Below are 22,666 nucleotides of genomic sequence, written 5' to 3' on the forward strand. Positions count from 1 at the left end.
ACTCAAACTAGCATTAATGAAAAGTAATAGCCCATCAAAATTTACATTAAAAGTACTATGAGAAATCTCCAAAGGACTATATGTGATACTTCTCCTGCAATTTTTGTCACCTTAAAAAGCTGTGTTCCAATATGTTGCTTTTCTCAGTACTAATTACCTAGCAGAATGGATAAATACAATTGAGAATACATCATGGTACTATTTTTGTAACCAGATTATAATTAGTGATCAGAGAATGTTCTCATTAACATAAATGGAATAATTAAATCATCTTGGCTTTATCATTCTTAAAAGCATTAAATAGTGATTCCCATTTGTAAACTGCTAAATGTCAACTTTATCTAGATTCATTTTTCAGGGAAAAAAATAACAGTGCTCTGTGTTTTAAAGTATTTAAAAACAAATTAATTTGAGAGACTTTTTTTTTAGTTGGGAGATAAGTATCTTCTATTGCCCCATATTATCTCTGAATTTAAAAAGTAATAGTAGAATAGTTAGGGTAGAAAGTGATATGAATGCTTTATATTTTTAATAGTTTTTTTTTTGTGTTACAAAAGTCTTCTTTCATTCTCAGGGATATCTTCCAGTCCCTCAGAGGTATCTGACACTGGATAGTATTAATCCCTATATACACTATGATTTCTTGACTATGCCTACATACCTATGATAAAGTTTAATTTACAGATTTGTAATAGTGATTATAAACAAGACTAGTAATAAAATATAACAATTAAAGTCTTATAATAACAAAAGCTATGTAAATGGTTGTTCTCTCCTTTTTAAAATATCTTACTGTACTGTACACATCTTTCTTTATGTGTTGATGTATGTTGACACAATGCCTACCTGATAAGTGAGGTGAATGACTAATCTTTTATTGTGCTCTATGGCTGTGACAATTCAAGTGTAACAGTAGAATTAGTACAAATTTATTTTTCCTTCAAAATTGCTTGCATAGCTTTGTTCTTAGTTGGTCTTAGCAATCTCAGCATAAATTTATTCTAGTATATTTGGACTTCAGTGGACTGAACTAAAGATAAGGGGAGTAGAACAGCCACATAATTACAACTGCTTGTTAATTTGAGGCTGACAATAAATCAAAGAACCAAAGAGGTTATTCTAGATGTCTACTTATATACTGTAGGTATTGTCTCAGGTTGGAATGAAACAAGTATCTTGGCATCGTGTCACATTATACTAACAGTAACTCAAACTAAAGCTAAGTAGTGATACCTGAGTTTTTTTCTGGGAAATTTTATTCTAGCCAGACTATACTTGAAGAGACAGCAATTGAACACAGAATTTTCTGAAGTTACATATTGCTTGATTTAGATATTAAAAAAGTAATCTGTGTCTCAGTATCAAACATTTAAATTAAATTTATTTTTTTCTTTTTCTTTCTTTCTTTCTTTTTTTTTTTTTTTTTCTTTTGGTACTGGGAATTGAACACAGGGTCTCAAAAGTGCTAGGCAAGTGCTCTACTACTGAGCTATATCTCCAGTTCCCCATTTTTATTTATTTATTCATTTTTAATTTGAGACAGAGTCTCAGTAAGTAGGCCAAGTTAAATTGGAATTGGTAATTCTTCTGCCTCTGTCTCCCAAGTAGCTGGGATTATAGATATGTGTTATTGTGTCTGGCTATATTTTACTTTTTCTAATGTGTATGAGCATAATCTAATGTAGTATAAGAATAATATTGAACATTACACAGTTTAATAAGTGTGAATATGAATTTAACTTTAATTAATAGTCACCTTAAGTTTTTATGTTTTTAAATTGTAGGTAAATTATTTTATAGAGTTTTTAGGGTAGACATATTAAAGATAGGCAATACTCAAAAGGCCAGTGATGAGATTATTATGTGCTGAATTGATTCCTAATGATATTGTTTGAGAGGAAAAATATAATGTTTTCTTACAAGTAAAGAGAACATTGTCTAAAAAGGTGTGATGAAATTTAGGATATGTGGGTGACCTAGAAACCTTTATAAGGATACTCTTTAGTGAGTAATACTAAGACAAATAATAGGTGTGACATGGTGAGGACTTCTAAGATTGAACTTTGGAAGAAAATGCTTTTCTTAAAAAAAAAAAAATAGCTTTGACCTTATCATTTCCAGTATTATTGCCTTCAATGGATAAATACCAAATAGTTTTTTATTGGACTATTTCCTACATTTATATTGCTTGAACAATACAACACATAAAACCAACATAAAAGGTTACAGAAAGTAATCATAACAAATACTAGCGAGTAAAATTTCAACATTATTTAATTATATTCTATACTTTGAAAAGTTATCTATGCAGCTATCTTGAAACATGTTTTTATTTTTTGAAACAGCTAATATGCTTAAAAATTATTTCTATGAAAATTAAATCTAAGCATTTCATATATTTGGTTTTTTTTTTACTTTATGGTGTTTTGTTATCCAGATATTTTTTTAGGGAGAATTATGGTTTGTGAGGAATCTGTTGAAATCTGGTGAATACTTAGTGTATAATGACAAAATCCATGTCCAGTTCATCTACTATTCTCTTTAAATAATTTTTTAAAATGTATGAGATTAATTTTTTCTTTATATCCCCAATATGAGACCTGTATATATTTTCAAGTTTAGTTAAATTCCTTATATGTTAATAACATATAGCTATTTATCTTGAACATACCTAATGGGTTTTAAGGTATGAAAATGAGGATCCAATGAAGTGCTAACATAATGATGTTCATTTAGAGTTACTTTAGAGAGAGTAAATTCATTTTTGATTATTATATGATTTGCATTTAAAACATAACATTAATGATTAAATAAACTATAAAATAAAAGATTGTAGAATGTTGCTTACTCTACAAATAATAATTTTATTTTGTGATTCAAAAGGTTGCTCCAACCATCTGATGACTCATTTAATTCAACTGAAAGTATTGAGTTGCAGTGACATAATATTTTACTAATTGTTTAAATGGACTTTTCCTCCAGAAATACGTTATAACATGTATATTTTGTACGTTTTCATTTTCAAGGGAATAAATATATTATATAACTTGGAAAAGACAGAACATGGCAAATGGGAGTACCAAAATTCATTTGTGACAGTTTTTATACTTTCACCATTTTCTTAGTAATATATTGACACATACACCCTCACATATTTCAAATCAGTAATTTTACAATATTAATTAATTGGCAGTGTCATGAATTGTGTAGTAACTATAAGAAATATGTTCATATTTTAATAAGAAGAACAAAATATTAAATTATTCAAGATAGTACAGTCAATTTTAAAATATTGAAACCTTATATACAGTGTCTTTAAAAATAATGCAATACTGACTTTTGATTCTTATTCTGTTTTAAAAACTTATCCAAGAAGTGCATTGTAAAGAGGTTTTAGAATAATTAAAATCAGAGTTTAAATTATATAATATTGTTAATATAGCAAACTGTTGAAACCTGCATAAATGCTAATTTTTAAAGAAATTATTTTTTTGTGAAATTATGGTTTAATGCCTTATCTAGAAATATTAGAAATATCTAGAAATATTAAAATTTACAAAGATTAAAAAATATATTTATAAACTGCCTTTTACTTCTTTACTTTGCAGGTCAATAGATGCTTCTATATCAGTATTTTAATTTTTACAAAATATTCCTCTCTATACATATACCTAGTTAAATAATTACTTATACATGCACATCTGTTATTTTCACTGGTAAATCTGAGCACTTTACTCAGGTGAAGGATTCCACAGAGAAGTTTTGGACCTGGGTTTATATTTGAAGAGAAAGAATTAATACTGTGTGACAGGTCAGTTGTGGGATAGGGCATGATTAAAAGCTGGAGAAATCTAGGAGGTTGTTATTGGGGTTCAGCTGAGAAACTGATAGCTTCGACAAGTTTAATTGCAGTAAAAATGGGGTAGAGGTCTAAAGAAATAATTTGGCAGGAGGCAATTAGAATATGTTGTACAAGTAATGATAAGATCTGATTTTATATAGGCTGAGATTTCCTTCAGTGGATCCTGTGCTTCTTCTCTGACTGGACATTCCCAACTGTCTCAAACACATTATAATAAATCACACAGCATTCTCTTCTACCTTAATGATAAGTTGATATGACAGTGTATAGTAGTCTCTAAAGGCTACATAACACAATATCATAAACTGGTGAACTTAAACAATAGAAGTTTCTTTCATTTAGTTTTGGAAGCTGGAAGTTCAAGATGAAGGTATCAGCAGTTTTGGTTTCTCCTAAGGACTTCTTGGCCACATCATCACCATGTCCTCATGTAGTATTTCTCTCTGTGTTCATGTTCCCATTTTTTTCCCATTGGTTTAGGGACCACCTTGTGAGCTCATTTAATATTAATTATCTCTTTAAATACCCTATCTGCTAACAGAGTCATGGGGTTTAGAGTTTTAATATATGAACTTTGAGGAATGAAGATTAAGTGGGGAGCACACTTGACCTTTCCATAACGGGGAAGATCATCCACTAACTTTACTCTCTTTGACCCAGCTTAACCTGAGATTTTTAACAATGGGGCAAAATGATTGTCTCAAACTTTTTCTTAAACAGTACATATGTAACTATAAAATAAATAAATAAAAAATAAGTAAACACTTGTTTACAACATTAATATATAAAAAGAATTTCTGACATTTTATGTGCCTTTTCCTAATAGATGATCATTTTGCATATCACTAGAGAACACAGGTAGCTGTATCATGTATGTATGATTTCTAAATGAAGAAAATAAATTGAGGAAAAAACAAAAAAAGCACGGGAATAGTATTAATCTATTCTCTGTTGTCAATAACACAGTACCACCGACTAGGGTAACTTTTAATAAAAGGAAGTTGATTTTGGATCCTGGTTCTAGGGGTCTAAGGTCAAAGAGCTCTCTGTGAAGGTGGCCTTCTGGGGGGCAGAGTTCCAAAGCAGGACAGAGCAACTGATGGCAAGATGCAGAGGGTATATGCATGTATCTTGATCCTCTCTTTCCTCCCTCTCCTTATAAAGCCACCAGTATTCAACCCTGGTGCCTCTACCCACATCACCTTATTTAATCTTAATTCCAAAGTCCTCACCTCTAAAAATCATCATCAATTTAATGATGATGATTGATCATTGTCAATTTAATTTACAGCTTAAATGCATAGTGAAATCATATTGAAACTATAATAGGTATGTTTGGGAGTTGCTTTGGATCCAAGTATGGTGGCACATACCTGTAATCCCAACAATTTGGCCAAGATAGGAGGATCATTAATTCAAGCCTAGCCTGGCAACTTAGAAGAACCTCATCCACTTAGCAAGACTGTGTTTCAAAATAAACAATAGAGAAGGACTTGTAATGTAGCTCAGTGGTAAAATATTCCTGAACAATCAATCTTAGTACAAAAATTTATTTTGGCAACTATAAACACTATAACCTAATAACTGGGGAGTAGAAAATAGGAGGAGGACATCTTAAGATAGTTCAGACACAAACACAGCTGTGATGTAAGATGCACATCTAATACAACTGTATTTCATTAAAGTGTTCAAATAGTTAACTTTGTTATCAGAGCTGAATGGTTCTTTATTCCTACTCTCTCCCTCTTCCTCTTCTTTTCCTGATTTTTTTTTCTAATAGAAATTGTAGGGAACATAAGTTTTTATAGAATAAGCCCTACTTTGTATTTTCTAAATATCCTAGCAAGCAGTCCACCAGAGCTGCCTTGTTTTTGTCAGTTTTTGAATTTCTCTCTCAATGTCATTCTCTTCTTCATCATTGCACAAATACTAGCTCACTGGCAATACAGTCAAGCCATCAACTTGAAAATTAAATTACCTGCCATTCTCAAGTTTTCCTCCACATAACCTAGGTCTGCCCTCTCAGCTCTCAATGAGGCAAGTCACTCACTATAACAATGAATGGAAAAGTGTTTAGGGCCATATCTGTCAGTTCAAGGTCACAAATTCTTCAAAATAAATTCTGAGCTTTGTTTGGCAATGCTCTCCATACCACCTTCCTGGTCTTCCTCCAAATTATTTGTTTAAGAAAAAGTCTTGGAGAAAGAAAAGCAAAGGAGACTTCTGGTCCCTTCACTGCCACAAGAAACAGAGAAAAATGCAGAAAGCTCCTCCTTCAAAGAGCAGCTCACAAGCTAGCAGAGGATTGCATTCAGACAAATCCACCTCTGAAGGTCCAGGTGGAGGGGCGTTCCTGATTTGCAATAGGTACGATATAAAAATGTAATGGTTCCTCCGTTATTATACTAGACTCATTCTAATATGTAGGCCTTTCACTAGTTCATGGCAGTTTTTTTTTTTCCTTTAAAATAAGCTGCCTTTTGGTTATTCCATATTTTTGTCATATTATGATTAATCTAGTCACAGAAAATTGAAAATTGATTGCAATTCAGTGTTCCTAGAATACAGAGCACAGAAAACAGTAATCTGGTGATGGAAAATTAAGCAGGCATCTAACATTGTTGGCCTTTGTGTCATGTTCAGGGGTTGGGTAGGAGGAAGCCTTTAATTTGTTTTGTTTTTGTGGTACTAGGGATTGAACCCAGGGGTACCCTACCCCTGAGCTACATCAAGCCCTTTTTACTTTTTATTTTGAAACACGGTCTCACTAAGTTGCAAAAGTTGGCCTCAAAATTGTGATCCTCCTGCCTTAGTCTCCCAAATCACTGGGATTGCAGGCATGTGCCACCAGGTCCAGCTAACAAAAAGCCTTAGAGACAGAGCAGCGTGCTCACAGTTACTTTCCAAAAAGATCACTTTGGTATTTCTTGAGCAATGACAGTCAGGAACCTGGGAAGTGATGAAACACTGAACTAAAGAGTTTCTGTACAGTGCATCCCTGGGATAGGAAGGGTGAAAAATTGAGTAAGTTTTCTCAGGTTAGGCTGGGCTTGGGAGAGACAATGGAGTTGGGAAGGGAGAAAAGATGACTGATATTTACCTCAGATGAGAGAATCTTCATACTCTCATGAAAGGAAAAAGAAGTATAATTAGGAAAGAAGCATAATTAGGAAAAATAAAATAAGTTTTACTTTGGTGTTGTAGAGATGGCTTCATTATATTCAGGTAGAAATGCCTTCTATAGTTAGATATAAGGAGTGAAGATTAAGGAATGGATAGTTATATATAAAATGGGCATTTCCCATCCCTACCAAATCCCCAGTCTATAGACACCATCTGAAGTCCTTTGGCTATTTGTTTGGATAGGTTTTGTCATGCTTCATGATTTTTTAAAACTTGTGGTTATTATTTGACTTGATATCATGGAATCTGGAGCTGGAGCTCTCATAAGCCCTCTCCTCAGCATGCATTTTTCCTAAAATTTTCTGAGTTTCAGCTTCTGTATGGAACCTTCATCTCTAGATTTGTTTCTATCATTTTTGGAAGCTATGAACCATCTCATCATCATATTGGAGGTTTCTTTTCTGCCTGTCTTTTCTTCCTAGGTACCACATGCTCTTCCACAGTCTACTGTATTAAGTTTTAGTGAAGTCAAGCTTCCAGTAGCTTTCTGAGAAACAGTGCTGATGAATTTATAGACAATGTTATCTTAAATTTCTTGTTTTATACTTTAGATTGATTAATTGTGTATGAAGATCCATGTTGGAAATTATTTTGATCTTTGTCTTCTCAATTTAAATGTGCAGATAAGAAGTCTAATGCTATTCTTCTACTTTATCTTTTGATCATTCACCATTTTTTCCTCTATGAAAAAATTTAGAATCATTTATTTGCCCTCTTTATTCTAGCATTTCATGATACTGTGTGTCCCTTTTCTTCCATCATACCAGGAATATATATGGCTATTTCAATCTAAGTCCTTCAATTCTGAAAACCAATGTTGTGTCCTTGATAGTTTTCCTCTATTTCTCAATTTTCTCTAGCTAAATTCATGTAATTCAGACAGTTAAACTTCATCTTCTGTTTCTTGTTTCCCTTCTTTAAAAAAAATTTCTTTGAGGATTCCTTCAAATATAAACTTTTATCAAAATTTATATTTCAACTCTAATGTTTTTAATTTCCAAAGGTTCGAATTTTAGTTTCTTTAAACCTTCTTTATATCCTACTATTGCTCCAAGCTTGTGATTTCTATTGTCTGGGTTAGGCTATTCACTCATTTTAATTTTGTTTTATTTTATTTTCTATTTTTGCTGATGCTTCTGTTTTCTTTGAATATTCTTCTTGTTTTCCTGTTAGTTTGTTTAGTTTTGCCTCTTGGTCATAATACAGTTGCTATGGTTTGTATATAGTTTAGATTTTCCCAAAGTGTCCAACATGATTGGAGGTCTGGTCCCTTAGGGGAGTGTTATTGAAAGGTTCTATGAAACCTTTAAGAATTGAGGCCTAGTGGAAGGTGCTTGGGTCATAGGGGATCCTGCCCTCAGAAGGCATTTCTCCTGTGACTGTGACCCTTGAGTTATCATGACAGTATTCTTATAAAAGGAAGAAGTCTTGCTGCTCCTTCTCTTTTGGTTTCCTGGTTCAGACATAATTATCTTGCTTCAGCATTTGTTCCTGCCGTTGCTATCGGCATGGTATGATGCAGCCAGCGTGTATCTCTTGCCACATAGCATGCACTATGTTATTTGGACTTTAAATTTCCATATCGGTAAGCTTAATAACCTCTTTATCTATAAAGTTAACCATTCTCTGGAATTTCATTACAGTAATGAAAAGCTGATGAATACAGTAGTCATTTTTCAGTTACATATTTTTTCCTTACTTTCTCTTCATCTTTATCATGATTATTGGAAACTGTGATTTCAAGAGGCAGGGATATGCAACAGTAAGTGTCATCTAAAGTACCTAGACTGAGCCAGGCATTGTGGAACATGCCTATAATCCCAGCAGCTGGGGAGCCTGAGGCAGGAGGATCTCAAGTTCACAGCCAGCCTCAGCAATTTAGCAAGGGTCTAAGCAATTTACCAAGATTCTGTCTCAAAATAAAAAGGGCTGGGATGTGGTGGATGTGTTTCAATGGTTATATGCCCTGACTATCACTGGCATAAATAAACAAAGAAACAAACACTGATAGGTTTTAGTTCATCTATTTGTTTTTCCCTCTCTCTCTTCCTTCCTTCCTTTCTCCCTCGCCCTCCATCTCTTTCTCTCTCTCTTTCAGAAGGGAGAAAGAACCTCTCAGTTATCAGTTTCTTCAAAATATTGGGCTGAATAGTTTTCCCCCAATGAGAGACTTCTTAATATCTCATCTGGGAGATAAAGCCTGGGTCTCTTGATTTGGCAGTTTAGTCGGTAGTTCATTTTTTTTTTTCCCTTTCTTTTTTGGTTGCTGAAGCTGGCTTTGAACTTGGGATCCTTCTGCCTCAGCCTCCAAATCCACTGGGATTACAGGTGCATGCCAAGGCACTGGGGGCTTGGTCAGTGGTTCTTAACCTTAGTTGTACATTTGAGTAACAGGAGTTTTGAAATATGCTGATAGGACTGGCTGCATAGGCCAAAACAACTCAGCAAAATATCTGGGGGCAGAACCCAGGCATGTTTTCAAAGATCCTCCAGGTGATTCCGGAGTTTGTCTGTATTGAAGACACATGGAATGAGCAGCAGCAGAACCTCAGCATCACCTGTGCTTTTCATAAATTCAGGATCTCAGACCCCAGCTTAGACCTACAGAATTATCAGTTCTGGAGTCACCGGCAATCTGCATTTTAACACTCCTTGTATATATTACAAATATTGTTCAATTTAGCATCCTTTAATGTAGATTATTACTTAATCCTCACTGGGCCTCCTCAGTCCTTCCAGGCAGTATCTGGTTTTTACGTGGCTTGAGGAGGGCACTCTACACTGTACTTGGCTCCTTAGACTAAACAACCGTCCTTCATCTATTACACCTATCTTCCCATTTTAAATGTCTTCAGGCCCACAATTTATGATCAGTTTTGAAGTTCTGCAGTGAAAATTAACTTGCATCTGCCTCTTCCTCTTGCAGGTCTAGATTTTCATTTTATCTATAAAATCAGTCACCAATTATAGTCTACCTTTAAACTTCTATTTTGTTGTTGTTGTTGTTATTGTTGCCTTGGCCTCCTACTATTTCTTATTTTTGTAGTTTTATGCTTTTCTTCATTACTTTCTTGTAAATTTTGGTGTTCCAAGAGAAAGCAGAGATGATAAAATTGCCAGATAAAATACAGAACATTCAGTTGAACTTGAATTTCAAACAAACAATAATTTTTTTTTTAGAGAGAGGGAGAGAGAGAGAGAGAGAGAGAGAGAGAGAGAGAGAGAGAGAGAGAGAGAGAATTTTAATATTTATTTATTTATTTTAGTTTTTCAGCAGACACAACGTCTTTGTTTGTATGTGGTGCTGAGGATCGAACCCGGGCCGCACGCATGCCAGGCAAGCGCGCTACCGCTTGAGCCACATTCCCAGCCCCAAAATAAAAATTTTTATACTAATAAATTATTTGTGTTTTATCTGAAATTCAAATGTAGCTAGGTATTATATCTTCTCTTTTAAAGGTGAAAGTCTAGTGTTTGAGAAAATCTTATTTTAAACCAGGAGCCTCAACAATTCTGGCACAATTCAATCAAAATAAATAATATCAATAACTTCACAAGTACATTATAAATTTTGATGATGTGTTTTAAGATGTAAAACTCTTATCAAAATTTCATAATTATTATTCTGAAATACAATAACCAAAACATTTGTATATGCAACTCCTTTAATTTATTATAAAACTACAATTTGTATTTATTGAATTATGTTTGCATTGCAGAGTGTAGTATTATTAGGTCCAGTGTGAGACTATTTTATGTACAGTGCATTTCTGTAGTGGAAATAGTGTTGAAATTTAAGTAATACTGACTGGAAATTATTGTCACATTCATTTTGTGTTACCTTTAGGTTACCTGCTTTTTATTTGCTCATTTTTTAACAGGAGGTATATTAACATGTCATAAATCATTTATGGTGATTAAATGAAACAACTTTTCTTGTGCTCAGAGTCTAGCAAAAGACCTGGAACTTAGTAAATTCTTATTAAATAGTATTATCTATTCTACTGTATATAATAGTTATAATAATGTTTATACTGACACTTTCTTCCCCCCTGTCTCTCCTGTGAAGTCTTCAAGATTCCTTTGAAATCTCTATTAGCAAATATATCACTTTTCTAGAGCTGCTATAACCAAGTTCCCCAGACTGGATGATGTAATAGGCATGTTTTCAAAGAATTTTTTCACAATTCTCCAAGTGAGAAGTCTGAAATCAAGGCATCAGGGTTGGTTTATCTTGAGGTTACTCTTCTTGGCCTGTAGCTGGCTGTCTTCTTTTGTTTTCACATGACCTTTCCTCTATGCATCCAAATTTTCCTTTTCTATGGAGACACCAGTCATACTGAATTACGTTGGATCAGGACCTACCATAACATATACATTTTAATTTAATTACTTTTTTTTGAGGTGTTGGGGGGTTGAACCCAATAGCACTCTACATCTGAGGCATGTGTGTGTGTATGTGTGTGTGTGTGTGTGTGTGTGTGTGTATATATATATATATATATATATATATATATATATATATATATATATATATATATATATATATATAAAATCTGGGTCATTGGGGGTCCTGCCCTCAGAAGGCATTTCTATATATATAGCCCTAAGTTCCCAGCTTGTTGACCTTGAACTGGGATCTTTCTACCTCAGGCTATTGAGTTACTGGGCTTATAGGAATGTGTTATTTTTTAAGGACACTGTCTACAAATCCAGTCACAATCTGAGGTACTAGGGATTCAGATTCAAGCATATGAAGGGTGGTGTCTCCTAAGCCTGTAACAATAAAGCACAGTTTCATATTTAAGCACTTTTAAAATGCTAATAATTTCTGAAATTTCTAGCATATTTATGTCAATAATAGCATAAGACGAAAAAAATTGAGACAAACTGAATATGACCAGGTAGTACTTACAGTAAAAAACAAATAATTTTAAGTTGGAGGGATCTTTAAAAATTAAAATATATAAAAAAGAAAAGAGAAAATATTCTCAGATTCTGGGAGAAAGGGTCTTATTCAAATGTTTTATAAGTTATGAGTTGTAATGGGAGATATTTTAGGGATATGTATTTCCCCAATCATTTCATAGGTATTTAGGGAATATGCACATCATGTTCAGTTCAAAAGAAGGCAAAGTTCTGTGAAAAATACAAATAAATACAAAGCAGGATCCTTGCTCTCAGGAGCTTTTCTCTCTAGATAAGAAGCCAACTTTAGTACAAGTGAAATAAATAAAAACAGCAACAATTATATAAAACCATATAATTCTGTCTGTAGAGAACTTTGAGTCACCGCAGAAGAGAAGTGTCACTATGTGGGAGTTTGAGATACTTCTCTAAAGTTGTGGTACATATTTCCTCATTGAAAGGCAGTGTGGTATAATGAAATGTGCCTAGTTCTATTATGACATTAATCACAGTCTTTATTTATTTTTTATATTTGTTCATTCATCTTTGTCTCTATCATAGAACATACAGTCTATAAAGGCAGTTACCTTATTTGTTTTGTCTATTATCAATTTCTCACCATCTAAAATGGTATTTTACACTTAATAGATGCTGGTATTAGTCTATTTTCTGTTGCTAATAGCATAACATTGCAGACAGGATAAATTTTAATGAAAAAAGAGGTTTAATTTGGTTCACACTTCTGAAGGTTCAATGTTCAGGGGCCACATCTGTACAATATTAATGGAATAAATAAATGCATTAATATCATGAAATAATAAGTATGGAGAGTTAGAAAGAAGTCTCAATAGGTAGAAAAAATTCAATTTATGTAGGGTTTTAAAAATGATAGGTAATTTTAAATTTGAAACAGAATGTAATTAGAAGATTTTGAAGAATCTCAAGAATTAGGAGTAAACTAAATATGTTTTTAAAGGACTATAACAATCTAGAATAATTTTTTCAGAATAACTGTGGTCTCAGTTTCACATTGGTCACTGGTGAAATTCCTGTTGTTCAAGTCCTAATGGTCTTTCATGGGCCAGGGACTCTTTGGTCATAGTCCTCAAGGTCATGGTTCTTTGTATTTAGTTCCTTCTCCCATTTATTTAATAATCCTTTACCAGCACATTAGAGTTTAATTGGTTACTCTCAGTAACTGGGAATTTGACATGATTTTGGGTTACTCTTAGAAGCACCACCTGATCAAAAAGTTTAATACAGAATTGGATTACATGGTCACCTCTATTTCTCAGAACACCTGACATTTTGACTGTTGTCTGTGAAAATTAGTCTTCTCTAGTAGGCTGAAAAGGGAAGGGAATGTTTGCAGGGTGATCATTCATAGCATCTGCATAGGGTGGCTGCTTTCTAGATAGGAAGAAAGAATGTCAAGGAAGTATTTTTTTTTCCACTGAATTCCCATAGCAACTAGAAAAAAAAAGTAATCATAAAAGAATTTGTATGATCTTGCTGTAGAAATTTGTTAAAAAATTCAGGTTTGAAAAAAATGGAATCATGAGTCATGATATGTTAGGTCATAGCTTACTGAAACATGAGAATTTGCACAGAGATACATCTTTGAAAATCATCCAGCCTCTTGACTGTTTTAAGTTTTAGTGTCATGTTGTTCCTGTTCAAGGCCCCTTGGGTTCTAATGGATTAGTAATGAAGGAAAATTCTTTGAGTGGTGCTTTCAGTTAATGTTGGTCCTGAACGAAATTTCCTGGATTTCCATTGTGATGACATTGAGCCTCACTCAATTAGCAATGTCCCTATGGTGAGGTGCTTTTGTCTAGGAGATAGAAATGGAACACATTTTGATTTAGGCTACTTTGAAAACCAAAAACTTATTTTGGACCTATTCTGTGTCAGAGACCAGCCAGAAAGGCTCTGAGCCCTACACTTATATTCCTCTTGCCAGGTCTTTAATTTGCTTTTAATCTACTACTTTTATTAATTTTATAAATTCTGAAGTAATATACACATAATAACAAAACAATCAATACGAAAAAGACTGTCATTAACAGAATATCATTTAATTTAACCCTTCTAGCTTCATTCTCACTTTAAAAAACAGATCTTTTATAGCTGTTTAAGTTCTTCCAGGATTCTATCAAATGTATACATAATATTTATTTATCAGTATTACATATCATGCATTTTTCTGATATGAAAGACAAAAATCTAATAATTTCTATTATTCTTATTAATCTCACCCTTTCCAGTTTTCTAGATGATATTGGTCTTTTATTAGTCATTTTCTAATTATATATATTATGCTAAATGTGTCTTTGCTATTCATTGTCAAAATCATCTTATTATTTGTCATTTTATATGAGAATATTCTTTCTAAAATCAACGTCTTATTTGCTTATGAAAACTTTATTTTTACATTGCAAAATTCTTAATATTTATGTCCTGCATCACAGTCTTAGCAAGTCTTCTGTGGTTTATTAAAGGCTGATATGGAAAACTGAAAACAAATAATATTTATTAGAATTATACTTGCTTCTGTCCTGGTATAGTGTTTTAACTTCTGGGTCACTAAAAAAATGCAAAGAGTAATAACACCAAGAACAATTGTATTACCTTTTTAAAAAAATAATTCACTAATTACTTAATGTTTAAGCAATTTTTTTCTTTGTAAAACTGTTTTCATCTAGAATTTAAGTCATGATATTATATCTCTATAACTTCAAATTAATAAAATTTTGAAGAAAGAGTATTTCTGTGCAAGTATTTCTGTGAAAGGAGTATTTCTCTGCAAGTATTTCTGCACAAGAAATAAAATAGTTACTATAATTGTGAAGAATCCAGTAATAGAAAATAAAAGTTATTAAAAACTAAAATACAATCAACAAACAGAAAGCTAGAGAACAATATGTCTGTAATTTTCTTTAGCTATTTTGTTGGACTCTGCTATTTATTTACACATACAGCACAAAAATACTATGGTTATGTTTAAGTATAAAAATAAAAAAAATTATTACATTTTGATTTGAAGTATGCTTATTTTTATCAATATAATATGTATTAGATAATATATAAAATATTATTGATTTTTTTGGAGAAAAGAAAGGTTGAAGACTTGGGAAAGTAGGAGGGAATTTTGAGTAATATGTCACTATAGTTTGCGTTTTTCAAAGTAAGTGTGATTTTAGTATCTCCCTTAGATTTTTAAATAGAACAAAATAAATCAGAATGTATTACATTTTAATAGCTATTTATTTTATTTAATAAAATATTTATATTCTCCTTTAAAAATCTTTTTTTTTTTTTTTATTTTATAGATAAGAAGCTCTGGTGGGCAGACCAAAACTTAGCTCAGCTGGGAACCTGTAACAAAAGAGATGGAAGAAACCCCACCATCCTACGAAACAAGACTTCTGGGGTTGTTCATATGAAAGTATATGATAAAGAAGCACAGCAAGGCAAGTCACACTTGGAAATTTATGCCACGTTTTGAGCATATAATGTTCTGTTTTTTCATACTATTTCCTCATTCCAGCAATAGAAGTTTTTATTCTTGCTTCTAATTTAAAAAAAAAAAAGGAAAATGTTGCTTAATACTATAGGAGAAATGTCTTTAAAAATTATGTATTATGATACATAATGAACTTTTAAAATATTAACAAAATGGCCTTACATATCTTAATGTGTCAGGTCTTCAAAGAGATAGTTCCTAGTGGGTTTTTTTTTTATGAGAAAGTAGGAATAAAAAAATATCCCAGTGAAATACACACAAAATATAATTAAGCCCAGAAACTGAATGAACTATGAAATTTCAAGTAGACAAAGTGGATATAAGATGTAAAGATTTTATATTTGAATTGTTTGAAGCATTGAATTGTTTGGCTATAAGCATTTAGCCTTTTTGTTTTGTTTTTCCAAATGGTGTGTAGTGAAATGGAGTGAGAGAACTAACAGATGGTTTACATAGGTGGATTTGTCACCTTGCCCAAATGGCAATTGGATTAGAGCTGCCATCCAGTACAACTATACACCTGCTGGCTCTTTCTTAGTTTTTGCTTTATTATTCATGATATTACTCCTGTAAAAAAAATATATTTTCTGTATTCCACTTCCTTATTTTAGTCTTTGCCATGAAAAATCTTCAGTTTCATGTATTTATTTCTAGGAAATTCTTCATGAAAAAAAAATTGGACACTATGTAATGATTTCATCTAGATGATTTGGGGCAGAGAGTAAAAAACAGAAAAGAATAGGAGGAAGACTTCAGATTCCACAGGATCTGTATTGCAGAAGACAGGTGACAACCATCAGGCAGGAATTATTGGAGATATCAGTTGTGTGCCGGCTTGCACAACAGGAGAGAAAATGGAGAAAAGCAATGCTTGCCTTCCCTGAGGATGGAGCAGATTTGTTCTAGAAGCCTTACTTGTGAGGGTCAGAGGGAAATATATTTATTTTTTCATGAAAAGAAATTTTTAAAAAACGTTTAAAAATAATTACTTCAATAATTAATCTGAAATGATTACTGAGCTTATTTTGGGTGGAAGAGTAACTTGCTTAAAATGTGTGAGACCATGTATTTGATGGCTTGAACACCAAATAAATAAATAAATAAATACATAAATACAGACAAATAAATAAATAAAAGAAAATAGGGATGCTCAACCACTAAGCCACATCCCCAGTCCCATTTTCTATTTTATTTAGAGACAGGATCTCACTAAGTTGCTTAGTTCCTTTCTTTTGCTGAGGCTGGCTTTGAACTTGTGAACCTCTTGTCTCAGTCTCCCCAGCTCCTGGGATTACAGGTGTGTGCCACTATGCCTGCCATTAGCTAACTTTTATTAACCAGATTATCCTTATTTTAAAAATTTGTCCCTATAAGTACAGATAAATGTACCATACACTATGAACAGACCCTTAGCACTTAGAAATTAAAGATGTAATATGACTAAGTTTAATATGCAGTGAAAATACCATTTTTTTCTTGAAGAATATGCTGGTAAAATCATCTGTATTAAAGACAATCCCATTAACAGAATCACTGCAGGTAGCTTAAAAGCTTCATTAGTATGAAATATGAGCAAGTTAGGACTCTTTAAGGTGTTAACATTACTGTCTCTTTGGATTTCAAAGTACAATTAGTTGATTCATTTATCATTTTTGACACAGATCACTGGAGAGCTGAGACTTCTTGTTAGTCAAATGGACTTTCTAGCTCCAGTAGTCATTTGGGGCATGAGGTTTGAACATCAATATCATTACAAAATTTCAATTCAAGCTAGTATTTATAACCTGATAGATAATCACTACATGAATTATTACTATAAAAATCACTATATTATTTCCCACTTCACCTATATTTAATAGGAAAGGATACTTACTATAAATAGTGACTTTGTAAATACTTTTTAATTTTTTATCTCCCCACAGTTATTAAAATGTATTAAATGTATTAAAATTGCTATTATTGCAATTATATTATTCAATATAAAGTGATATCATTAAATAATTATAGATAATATAATATTTATATATTATTTATGTATTATAGATAACATAATATTTATATATTATTTATGTATTATATATAATATAAATATGTATACATATTTAGTTAAATAATTAATAATTATTTAATACAATTTAATGTTATTTAATATAATTGCTATTATTGCAATTATATAAAAATTGTACCATTGTAGCCATGCATAGTCCAGCATGCCTGTAATCCCAGTGGCTTGGGAGGCTGAGGAAGGAGAACTGAGGGTTCAAAGCCAGCCCCAGCAAAAGTTGCACTAAGCTACTCAGAGAGACTGTATTTCTAAATAAAATACAAAATGGGGCTGGGGCTGGGGATGGGGCTCAGTGTCGAGTGCCCCTGAATGTAATTACTGGTACCCCTATCCCCCCAAATTATACCATCCCAGAAGCTCCATTTTATTCTTTTCACATACTTTTGATATTATCAAAGCTATATATCCCCTCATTTTGTCTTATGTTATGAATTCATTCTCTTCCCTAACCTGTTTCTTTACTTTGTTCCCCTTATTTTTCCTCTCTCTGTGGTATTTCTTCTACTTTATAGTTAGGTATAATCTGTCAATCTCTTTACAGTTGTTCAGGCTTTAGCGAAAGTTAAAACTAATCTCTATATGTGTATCGCTATAGATTGGCATAAAAACTAATCTCTATCTATATGCATATCTCTATAGATAGGCATCATTTTAATATTCATCCATAAGCTTTCTATACAACAAAATATATGTATGGCCAATAAAGAATTATTGCACACATACTAATATAATTGTCTTATTATTTTAAAAAAACAAGAGAGCTAAAATATCATCTTTAGTAAGATGGGGGGGAAAGAAATGAATCAATTAGTCTACATTAGTTAATTTAGAAAATAATTGTAATAGTTTGAAAACTTTGGGTTACTTAAGGTAAAGTTCAGCCTTGACAGAACAGTATCTATAAGAAAGGAGCAGAGAATGTGGTAGATATACCTATGAGAAATCTCCCCAATTGAGAGCATTTCACATTTCAGAAATGACAGAGATTGTGACAGGTTTGAATGAACAATTAAATCCCATCAGACTATCTGGAATTCAGGAGATGAGAAATAATGAACTGCATTGGTATTTTAAATTTCCCATAGAGCGCTATTGATATATAGCTTTCATCATGCTTTGTAATTCTCACTGGATTTATTGCACTTAGTATCAGAGCTTGAACATCCAGTAAATGGCATTGCATGTCCTAGAATAATAAAAATGTTGTAAAGATGGGATATTTAATGAACTTGCTTGGTAAGATTGTAAATTACTAAACTTTACACTACAGCTTTAATTAGCATATTGGGCCTAGTAAATTCAAAAGAACATCTTTATAGAATGCCTACCTGTGATTACCTGACTAATATTTGTCATTGACACTGTAAAGGAGTAAGGAGAATTAATATGCCAATTAATTAGATGACTCTTATGGGTGTGTTTAAATATATTTTGGAGAATTATGTTTCTAGGAATGGAAAAATTTATTATTTTTTTAAAATAAAGTACTTAAACATACACATGCCTCATTTTTTAAATGACATGATCTTTGAGTTGTATTAGTTATATAACTTCATAGCTATTTATGTGACACATTTGGATAAAATATCTTTGCAAAGGAAATAACTATGGAGATGAAGTTAAGTTTCAAATAAAAAAAAATAAACATTCCCTGATTTCTGTGTTCTTACATCATATCAAAGAACTATGATGGTGTTCATGAATAATCAGTTCTCTTTTGCTTTTCTGTAACTATAATCTTTTTATGTATTTCTATTTGCTTTTTCTGAAGGGCAAAATTTAACTATAATTTGCTAATTCAAATTATTTGGAAGAATAAAATGTGAGACTGATCAATATGAAGCAGCTACATTTTGGAATTAAAGGCATAAAATATTTGCTAAATTTTTTATATTGAATAACACTCTTTAATTTTATTTTTCTTTTTTATTTTTGTGTATTTTTTTTCCTTTACGCAGGCAGCAACTCTTGCCATCTAAATAATGGTGGATGCTCACAGCTTTGTTTACCAACATCTGAAACTACAAGGACTTGCATGTGTACAGTGGGATATTATCTCCAAAAGAACCGCATGTCATGTCAAGGTATGAAAATTTTTAGTTTTAATGCATTTACTTAATCTACCACATTGCAGATTTTATGCAACCAAAGTCAGTGAAACATTAGAAAAATAATATTAGCTTGTTAATAGGAAAATGGTGTACTGCTTAGTTTTATACATGTAAAATTTTAGTATATCAGAAATATTTGAAGTATCACTGTTTTTTCTTTTAAGACTTCCTAACTTTGAAAAAAATTCCAGCTACTATTCAAAATTAAGGAGAATTAATATGACAATTAATCAAATGACTTTTATGCATATATTTTAAACATATTTTGGGTAAACTGTGTTCCTAGGAGTGAAAAAATTTATATCCTTGCTTTGAAAAGAAATTAAATGTATCTATACATAACTGCATTATTTTGGCATAATCTTTAAATTGTGTTAGTAATATAATTTAACAATTATTTATATGACACATTTGCATAGAATTTGTCCCACAAAGAAAATAAGATGAAGTTTACTATCAAACATTAACCAAATGTAGTAGCTTCTACATTCAACTTGAATAGGCAAAAATTGAAGTAAAAAGAGATGGTCAATTGGCCGTAATTAATGTATAGTTTGATTTAGTTTTGTTTACTTTTCAACTAATTTATAGGAGGCATAAGGGAGAATATAAGAACTAGATTTGCAAAATTGAGGGACAGTAGCAATTCTACTAAAGGAATGCAACATAAAAATATATTTTGCTGTTTCTTATTTTATAATCTCTAGTTCTATTATTCCAAAGAACTTTGGTTCTGGAATGATATTTTATATCTGGTGATTTGAGCTAAATTTTATCTTTTATATTACTTAAAAACTATATGCCATCATTAGTATTTATTGAATTTTAATAAATTATTTGTATTGTACTTATTATATTGCCAAGCCTAGTTCTGAGCACCTTATACATGTAATTCACTTATCCTTATAACTTTATGAGGTAGATCTCTTATTATTACCATTTTATAGTTGGGAAAACTTAACTACAGAGAAATTAACATGCCCAAACCCCATGAATAAAAAATGACAGAAACAGATATAAATCTAGGAATCTTGATGTTAATAAAACAATATGTATATATAAGTATTTTCTAATATAGTAGCAAAATTCATAATGGTTAGCATATAAATTTCTGGTAAGTATGGTTATTTTTATGTGCTTATTTTAGGATATGCTTTTAATGCTGAAAAAGTAAGATATTAATAGCAAAAGATAAGCAGTTGGTGCATGTCTAGTGTTCTAAAGGATTTAAGAAATTTACTCTTTCTTAAAAATAGATAGATATATATTAAGACAACAACAGTAATAAATAATTATCTCTTTGCTTATGGAAATGGTTTTCCTATGCTAATACCATCATCACCAATTGGGAACTTTTCAGAATTCCACATTATGAGGCCCCTGGAAAGGGGCTCAGGAATCCGTTTTAACCAACCTGCTGGAGATCATGTTGTATACTCAAGGTGAAAACCATGATTCCCTACCTTTTAGCTAGTAAGAAAGGGTAGTGTACAATCAAAAAATTTTTAAAAGACTAAGAAATACATTATTAATTTAAATAATATTAAGTTATTTTAATTTTAAATATTTATTTTTATATTGTTTCCCCTCCTAATTTAGGTATAGAATCATTTCTCATGTACTCTGTTCATGAAGGAATCAGGGGAATACCTCTTGAACCAAGTGACAAAATGGATGCTTTGATGCCCATCTCGGGAACTTCATTTGCCGTGGGAATAGATTTCCATGCTGGTAAATAACTTTTAATTATAATTTAGGTATAATTCTAATATGATTTACTAAGCATGATAGAAATATAACTTTTTATCTGAACTTTGATAGCCAAGTTGGAAATAAGAAAACAAATTGAAGATAAATATTTAAGCCTATCACAAATTGTCTTAAATGTTTTACTTGAAGAAAATATCATGTAAAATTTTCCTAAAGTATAGTATTTAAATTGAAAGTAAATTAATATGTTCTGATTAGCTGTTGGTTATTTATTTTTATTTTTCTATTTTTCAAATGACATAATACTCTCATCTAGTAACAAATATAAAGGCGTGTAAAGCATTTGAGCTATTTTATAATAAAATTATGATCATATTCAAAATATTTTCAGGATGTGATTTTTAAATCTAATACAGACAGCAGCAAATGTAATCTAACTAATAGAAAACATTGTAAATACTAAACCGCTTTTAATTATTTTTATCACACTATGCATCATTTTGGAGTCAGGTTTTACCTTTCCCTCTTAATTGTCAGTAAAGGGTGAAAGATAGGAAACTAGCATTTAGCTAATATAAACGAATGACTGGGAATTAATGGTAGACACTGTGGAATTTATTGAAGTTAACTAGTTTTTCCTGTGTGCTAATAAAATTATGGAAATGTAGCCAGGCACTGTGGGGCATACCTGTAATCCCAGTGGCTCAGGAGGCAAAGTCAGGAGGATCACGACTTCAAAGTCAGCCCCAGCAAAAGTGAGCTAAATAACTCAGTGAGACCCTGTCTCTAAATAAAATAGAAAATAGGGCTGGGGATGTAGATCAGTGGTGAGTGTCCCTGAGTTCAATCTCCGGTACTCCCACAAAAAAAAGAATTGTAAAAATCTTTCCATCACTCATTTTAACTAAATCATACATTCCCTGAGGTAATGTGTTTATATAAGTTCCAGTGTTTATTTGTAAAGATATAAGTTTATCTAACATTAACATTAAAAAAGCAAACTGCTCTTTGGTTGAAAATATTTTTTAAAAAATTTATGCTCAGTGATTATTTTTATTATATTTGTGTTTTGTATCAAAGTAGCTTTTATCAGGAAGAATTATTCTTTTAGTTGAAATTTTCATATGTGCTTATCATATTTTTAAAAAGTTTATTGATACCTTATAATTATATGTAATAGGGAATTTCATTATGCCATTTTTTTTTAAAGAGAGAGTGGGAGAGAGAGAGAGAGTGGGAGAGAGAGAGAGAGTGAGAGAGAATTTTTTTTAATATTTATTTTTTAGTTCTGGGCAGACACA

General features: G+C 31.6%; 1 protein-coding gene across 1 annotated transcript in view; it reads left to right on the forward strand.

Moving 5' to 3' along the window:
* The window catches only part of Lrp1b (LDL receptor related protein 1B), a 1,566,902-nt gene that overhangs the window by 1,022,426 nt on the left and 521,810 nt on the right, over window positions 1-22,666 (forward strand). The window contains exons 33-35 of the mRNA XM_077110319.1: window positions 15,286-15,430; window positions 19,507-19,628; window positions 21,255-21,386. Coding sequence (XP_076966434.1) covers window positions 15,286-15,430; window positions 19,507-19,628; window positions 21,255-21,386 — 399 coding nt within the window. The remainder of the gene's footprint in view (window positions 1-15,285; window positions 15,431-19,506; window positions 19,629-21,254; window positions 21,387-22,666) is intronic.

This window comes from Callospermophilus lateralis, chromosome 9, assembly GCF_048772815.1.
Source record: "Callospermophilus lateralis isolate mCalLat2 chromosome 9, mCalLat2.hap1, whole genome shotgun sequence".
Taxonomy (NCBI): Eukaryota; Metazoa; Chordata; class Mammalia; order Rodentia; family Sciuridae; genus Callospermophilus; species Callospermophilus lateralis.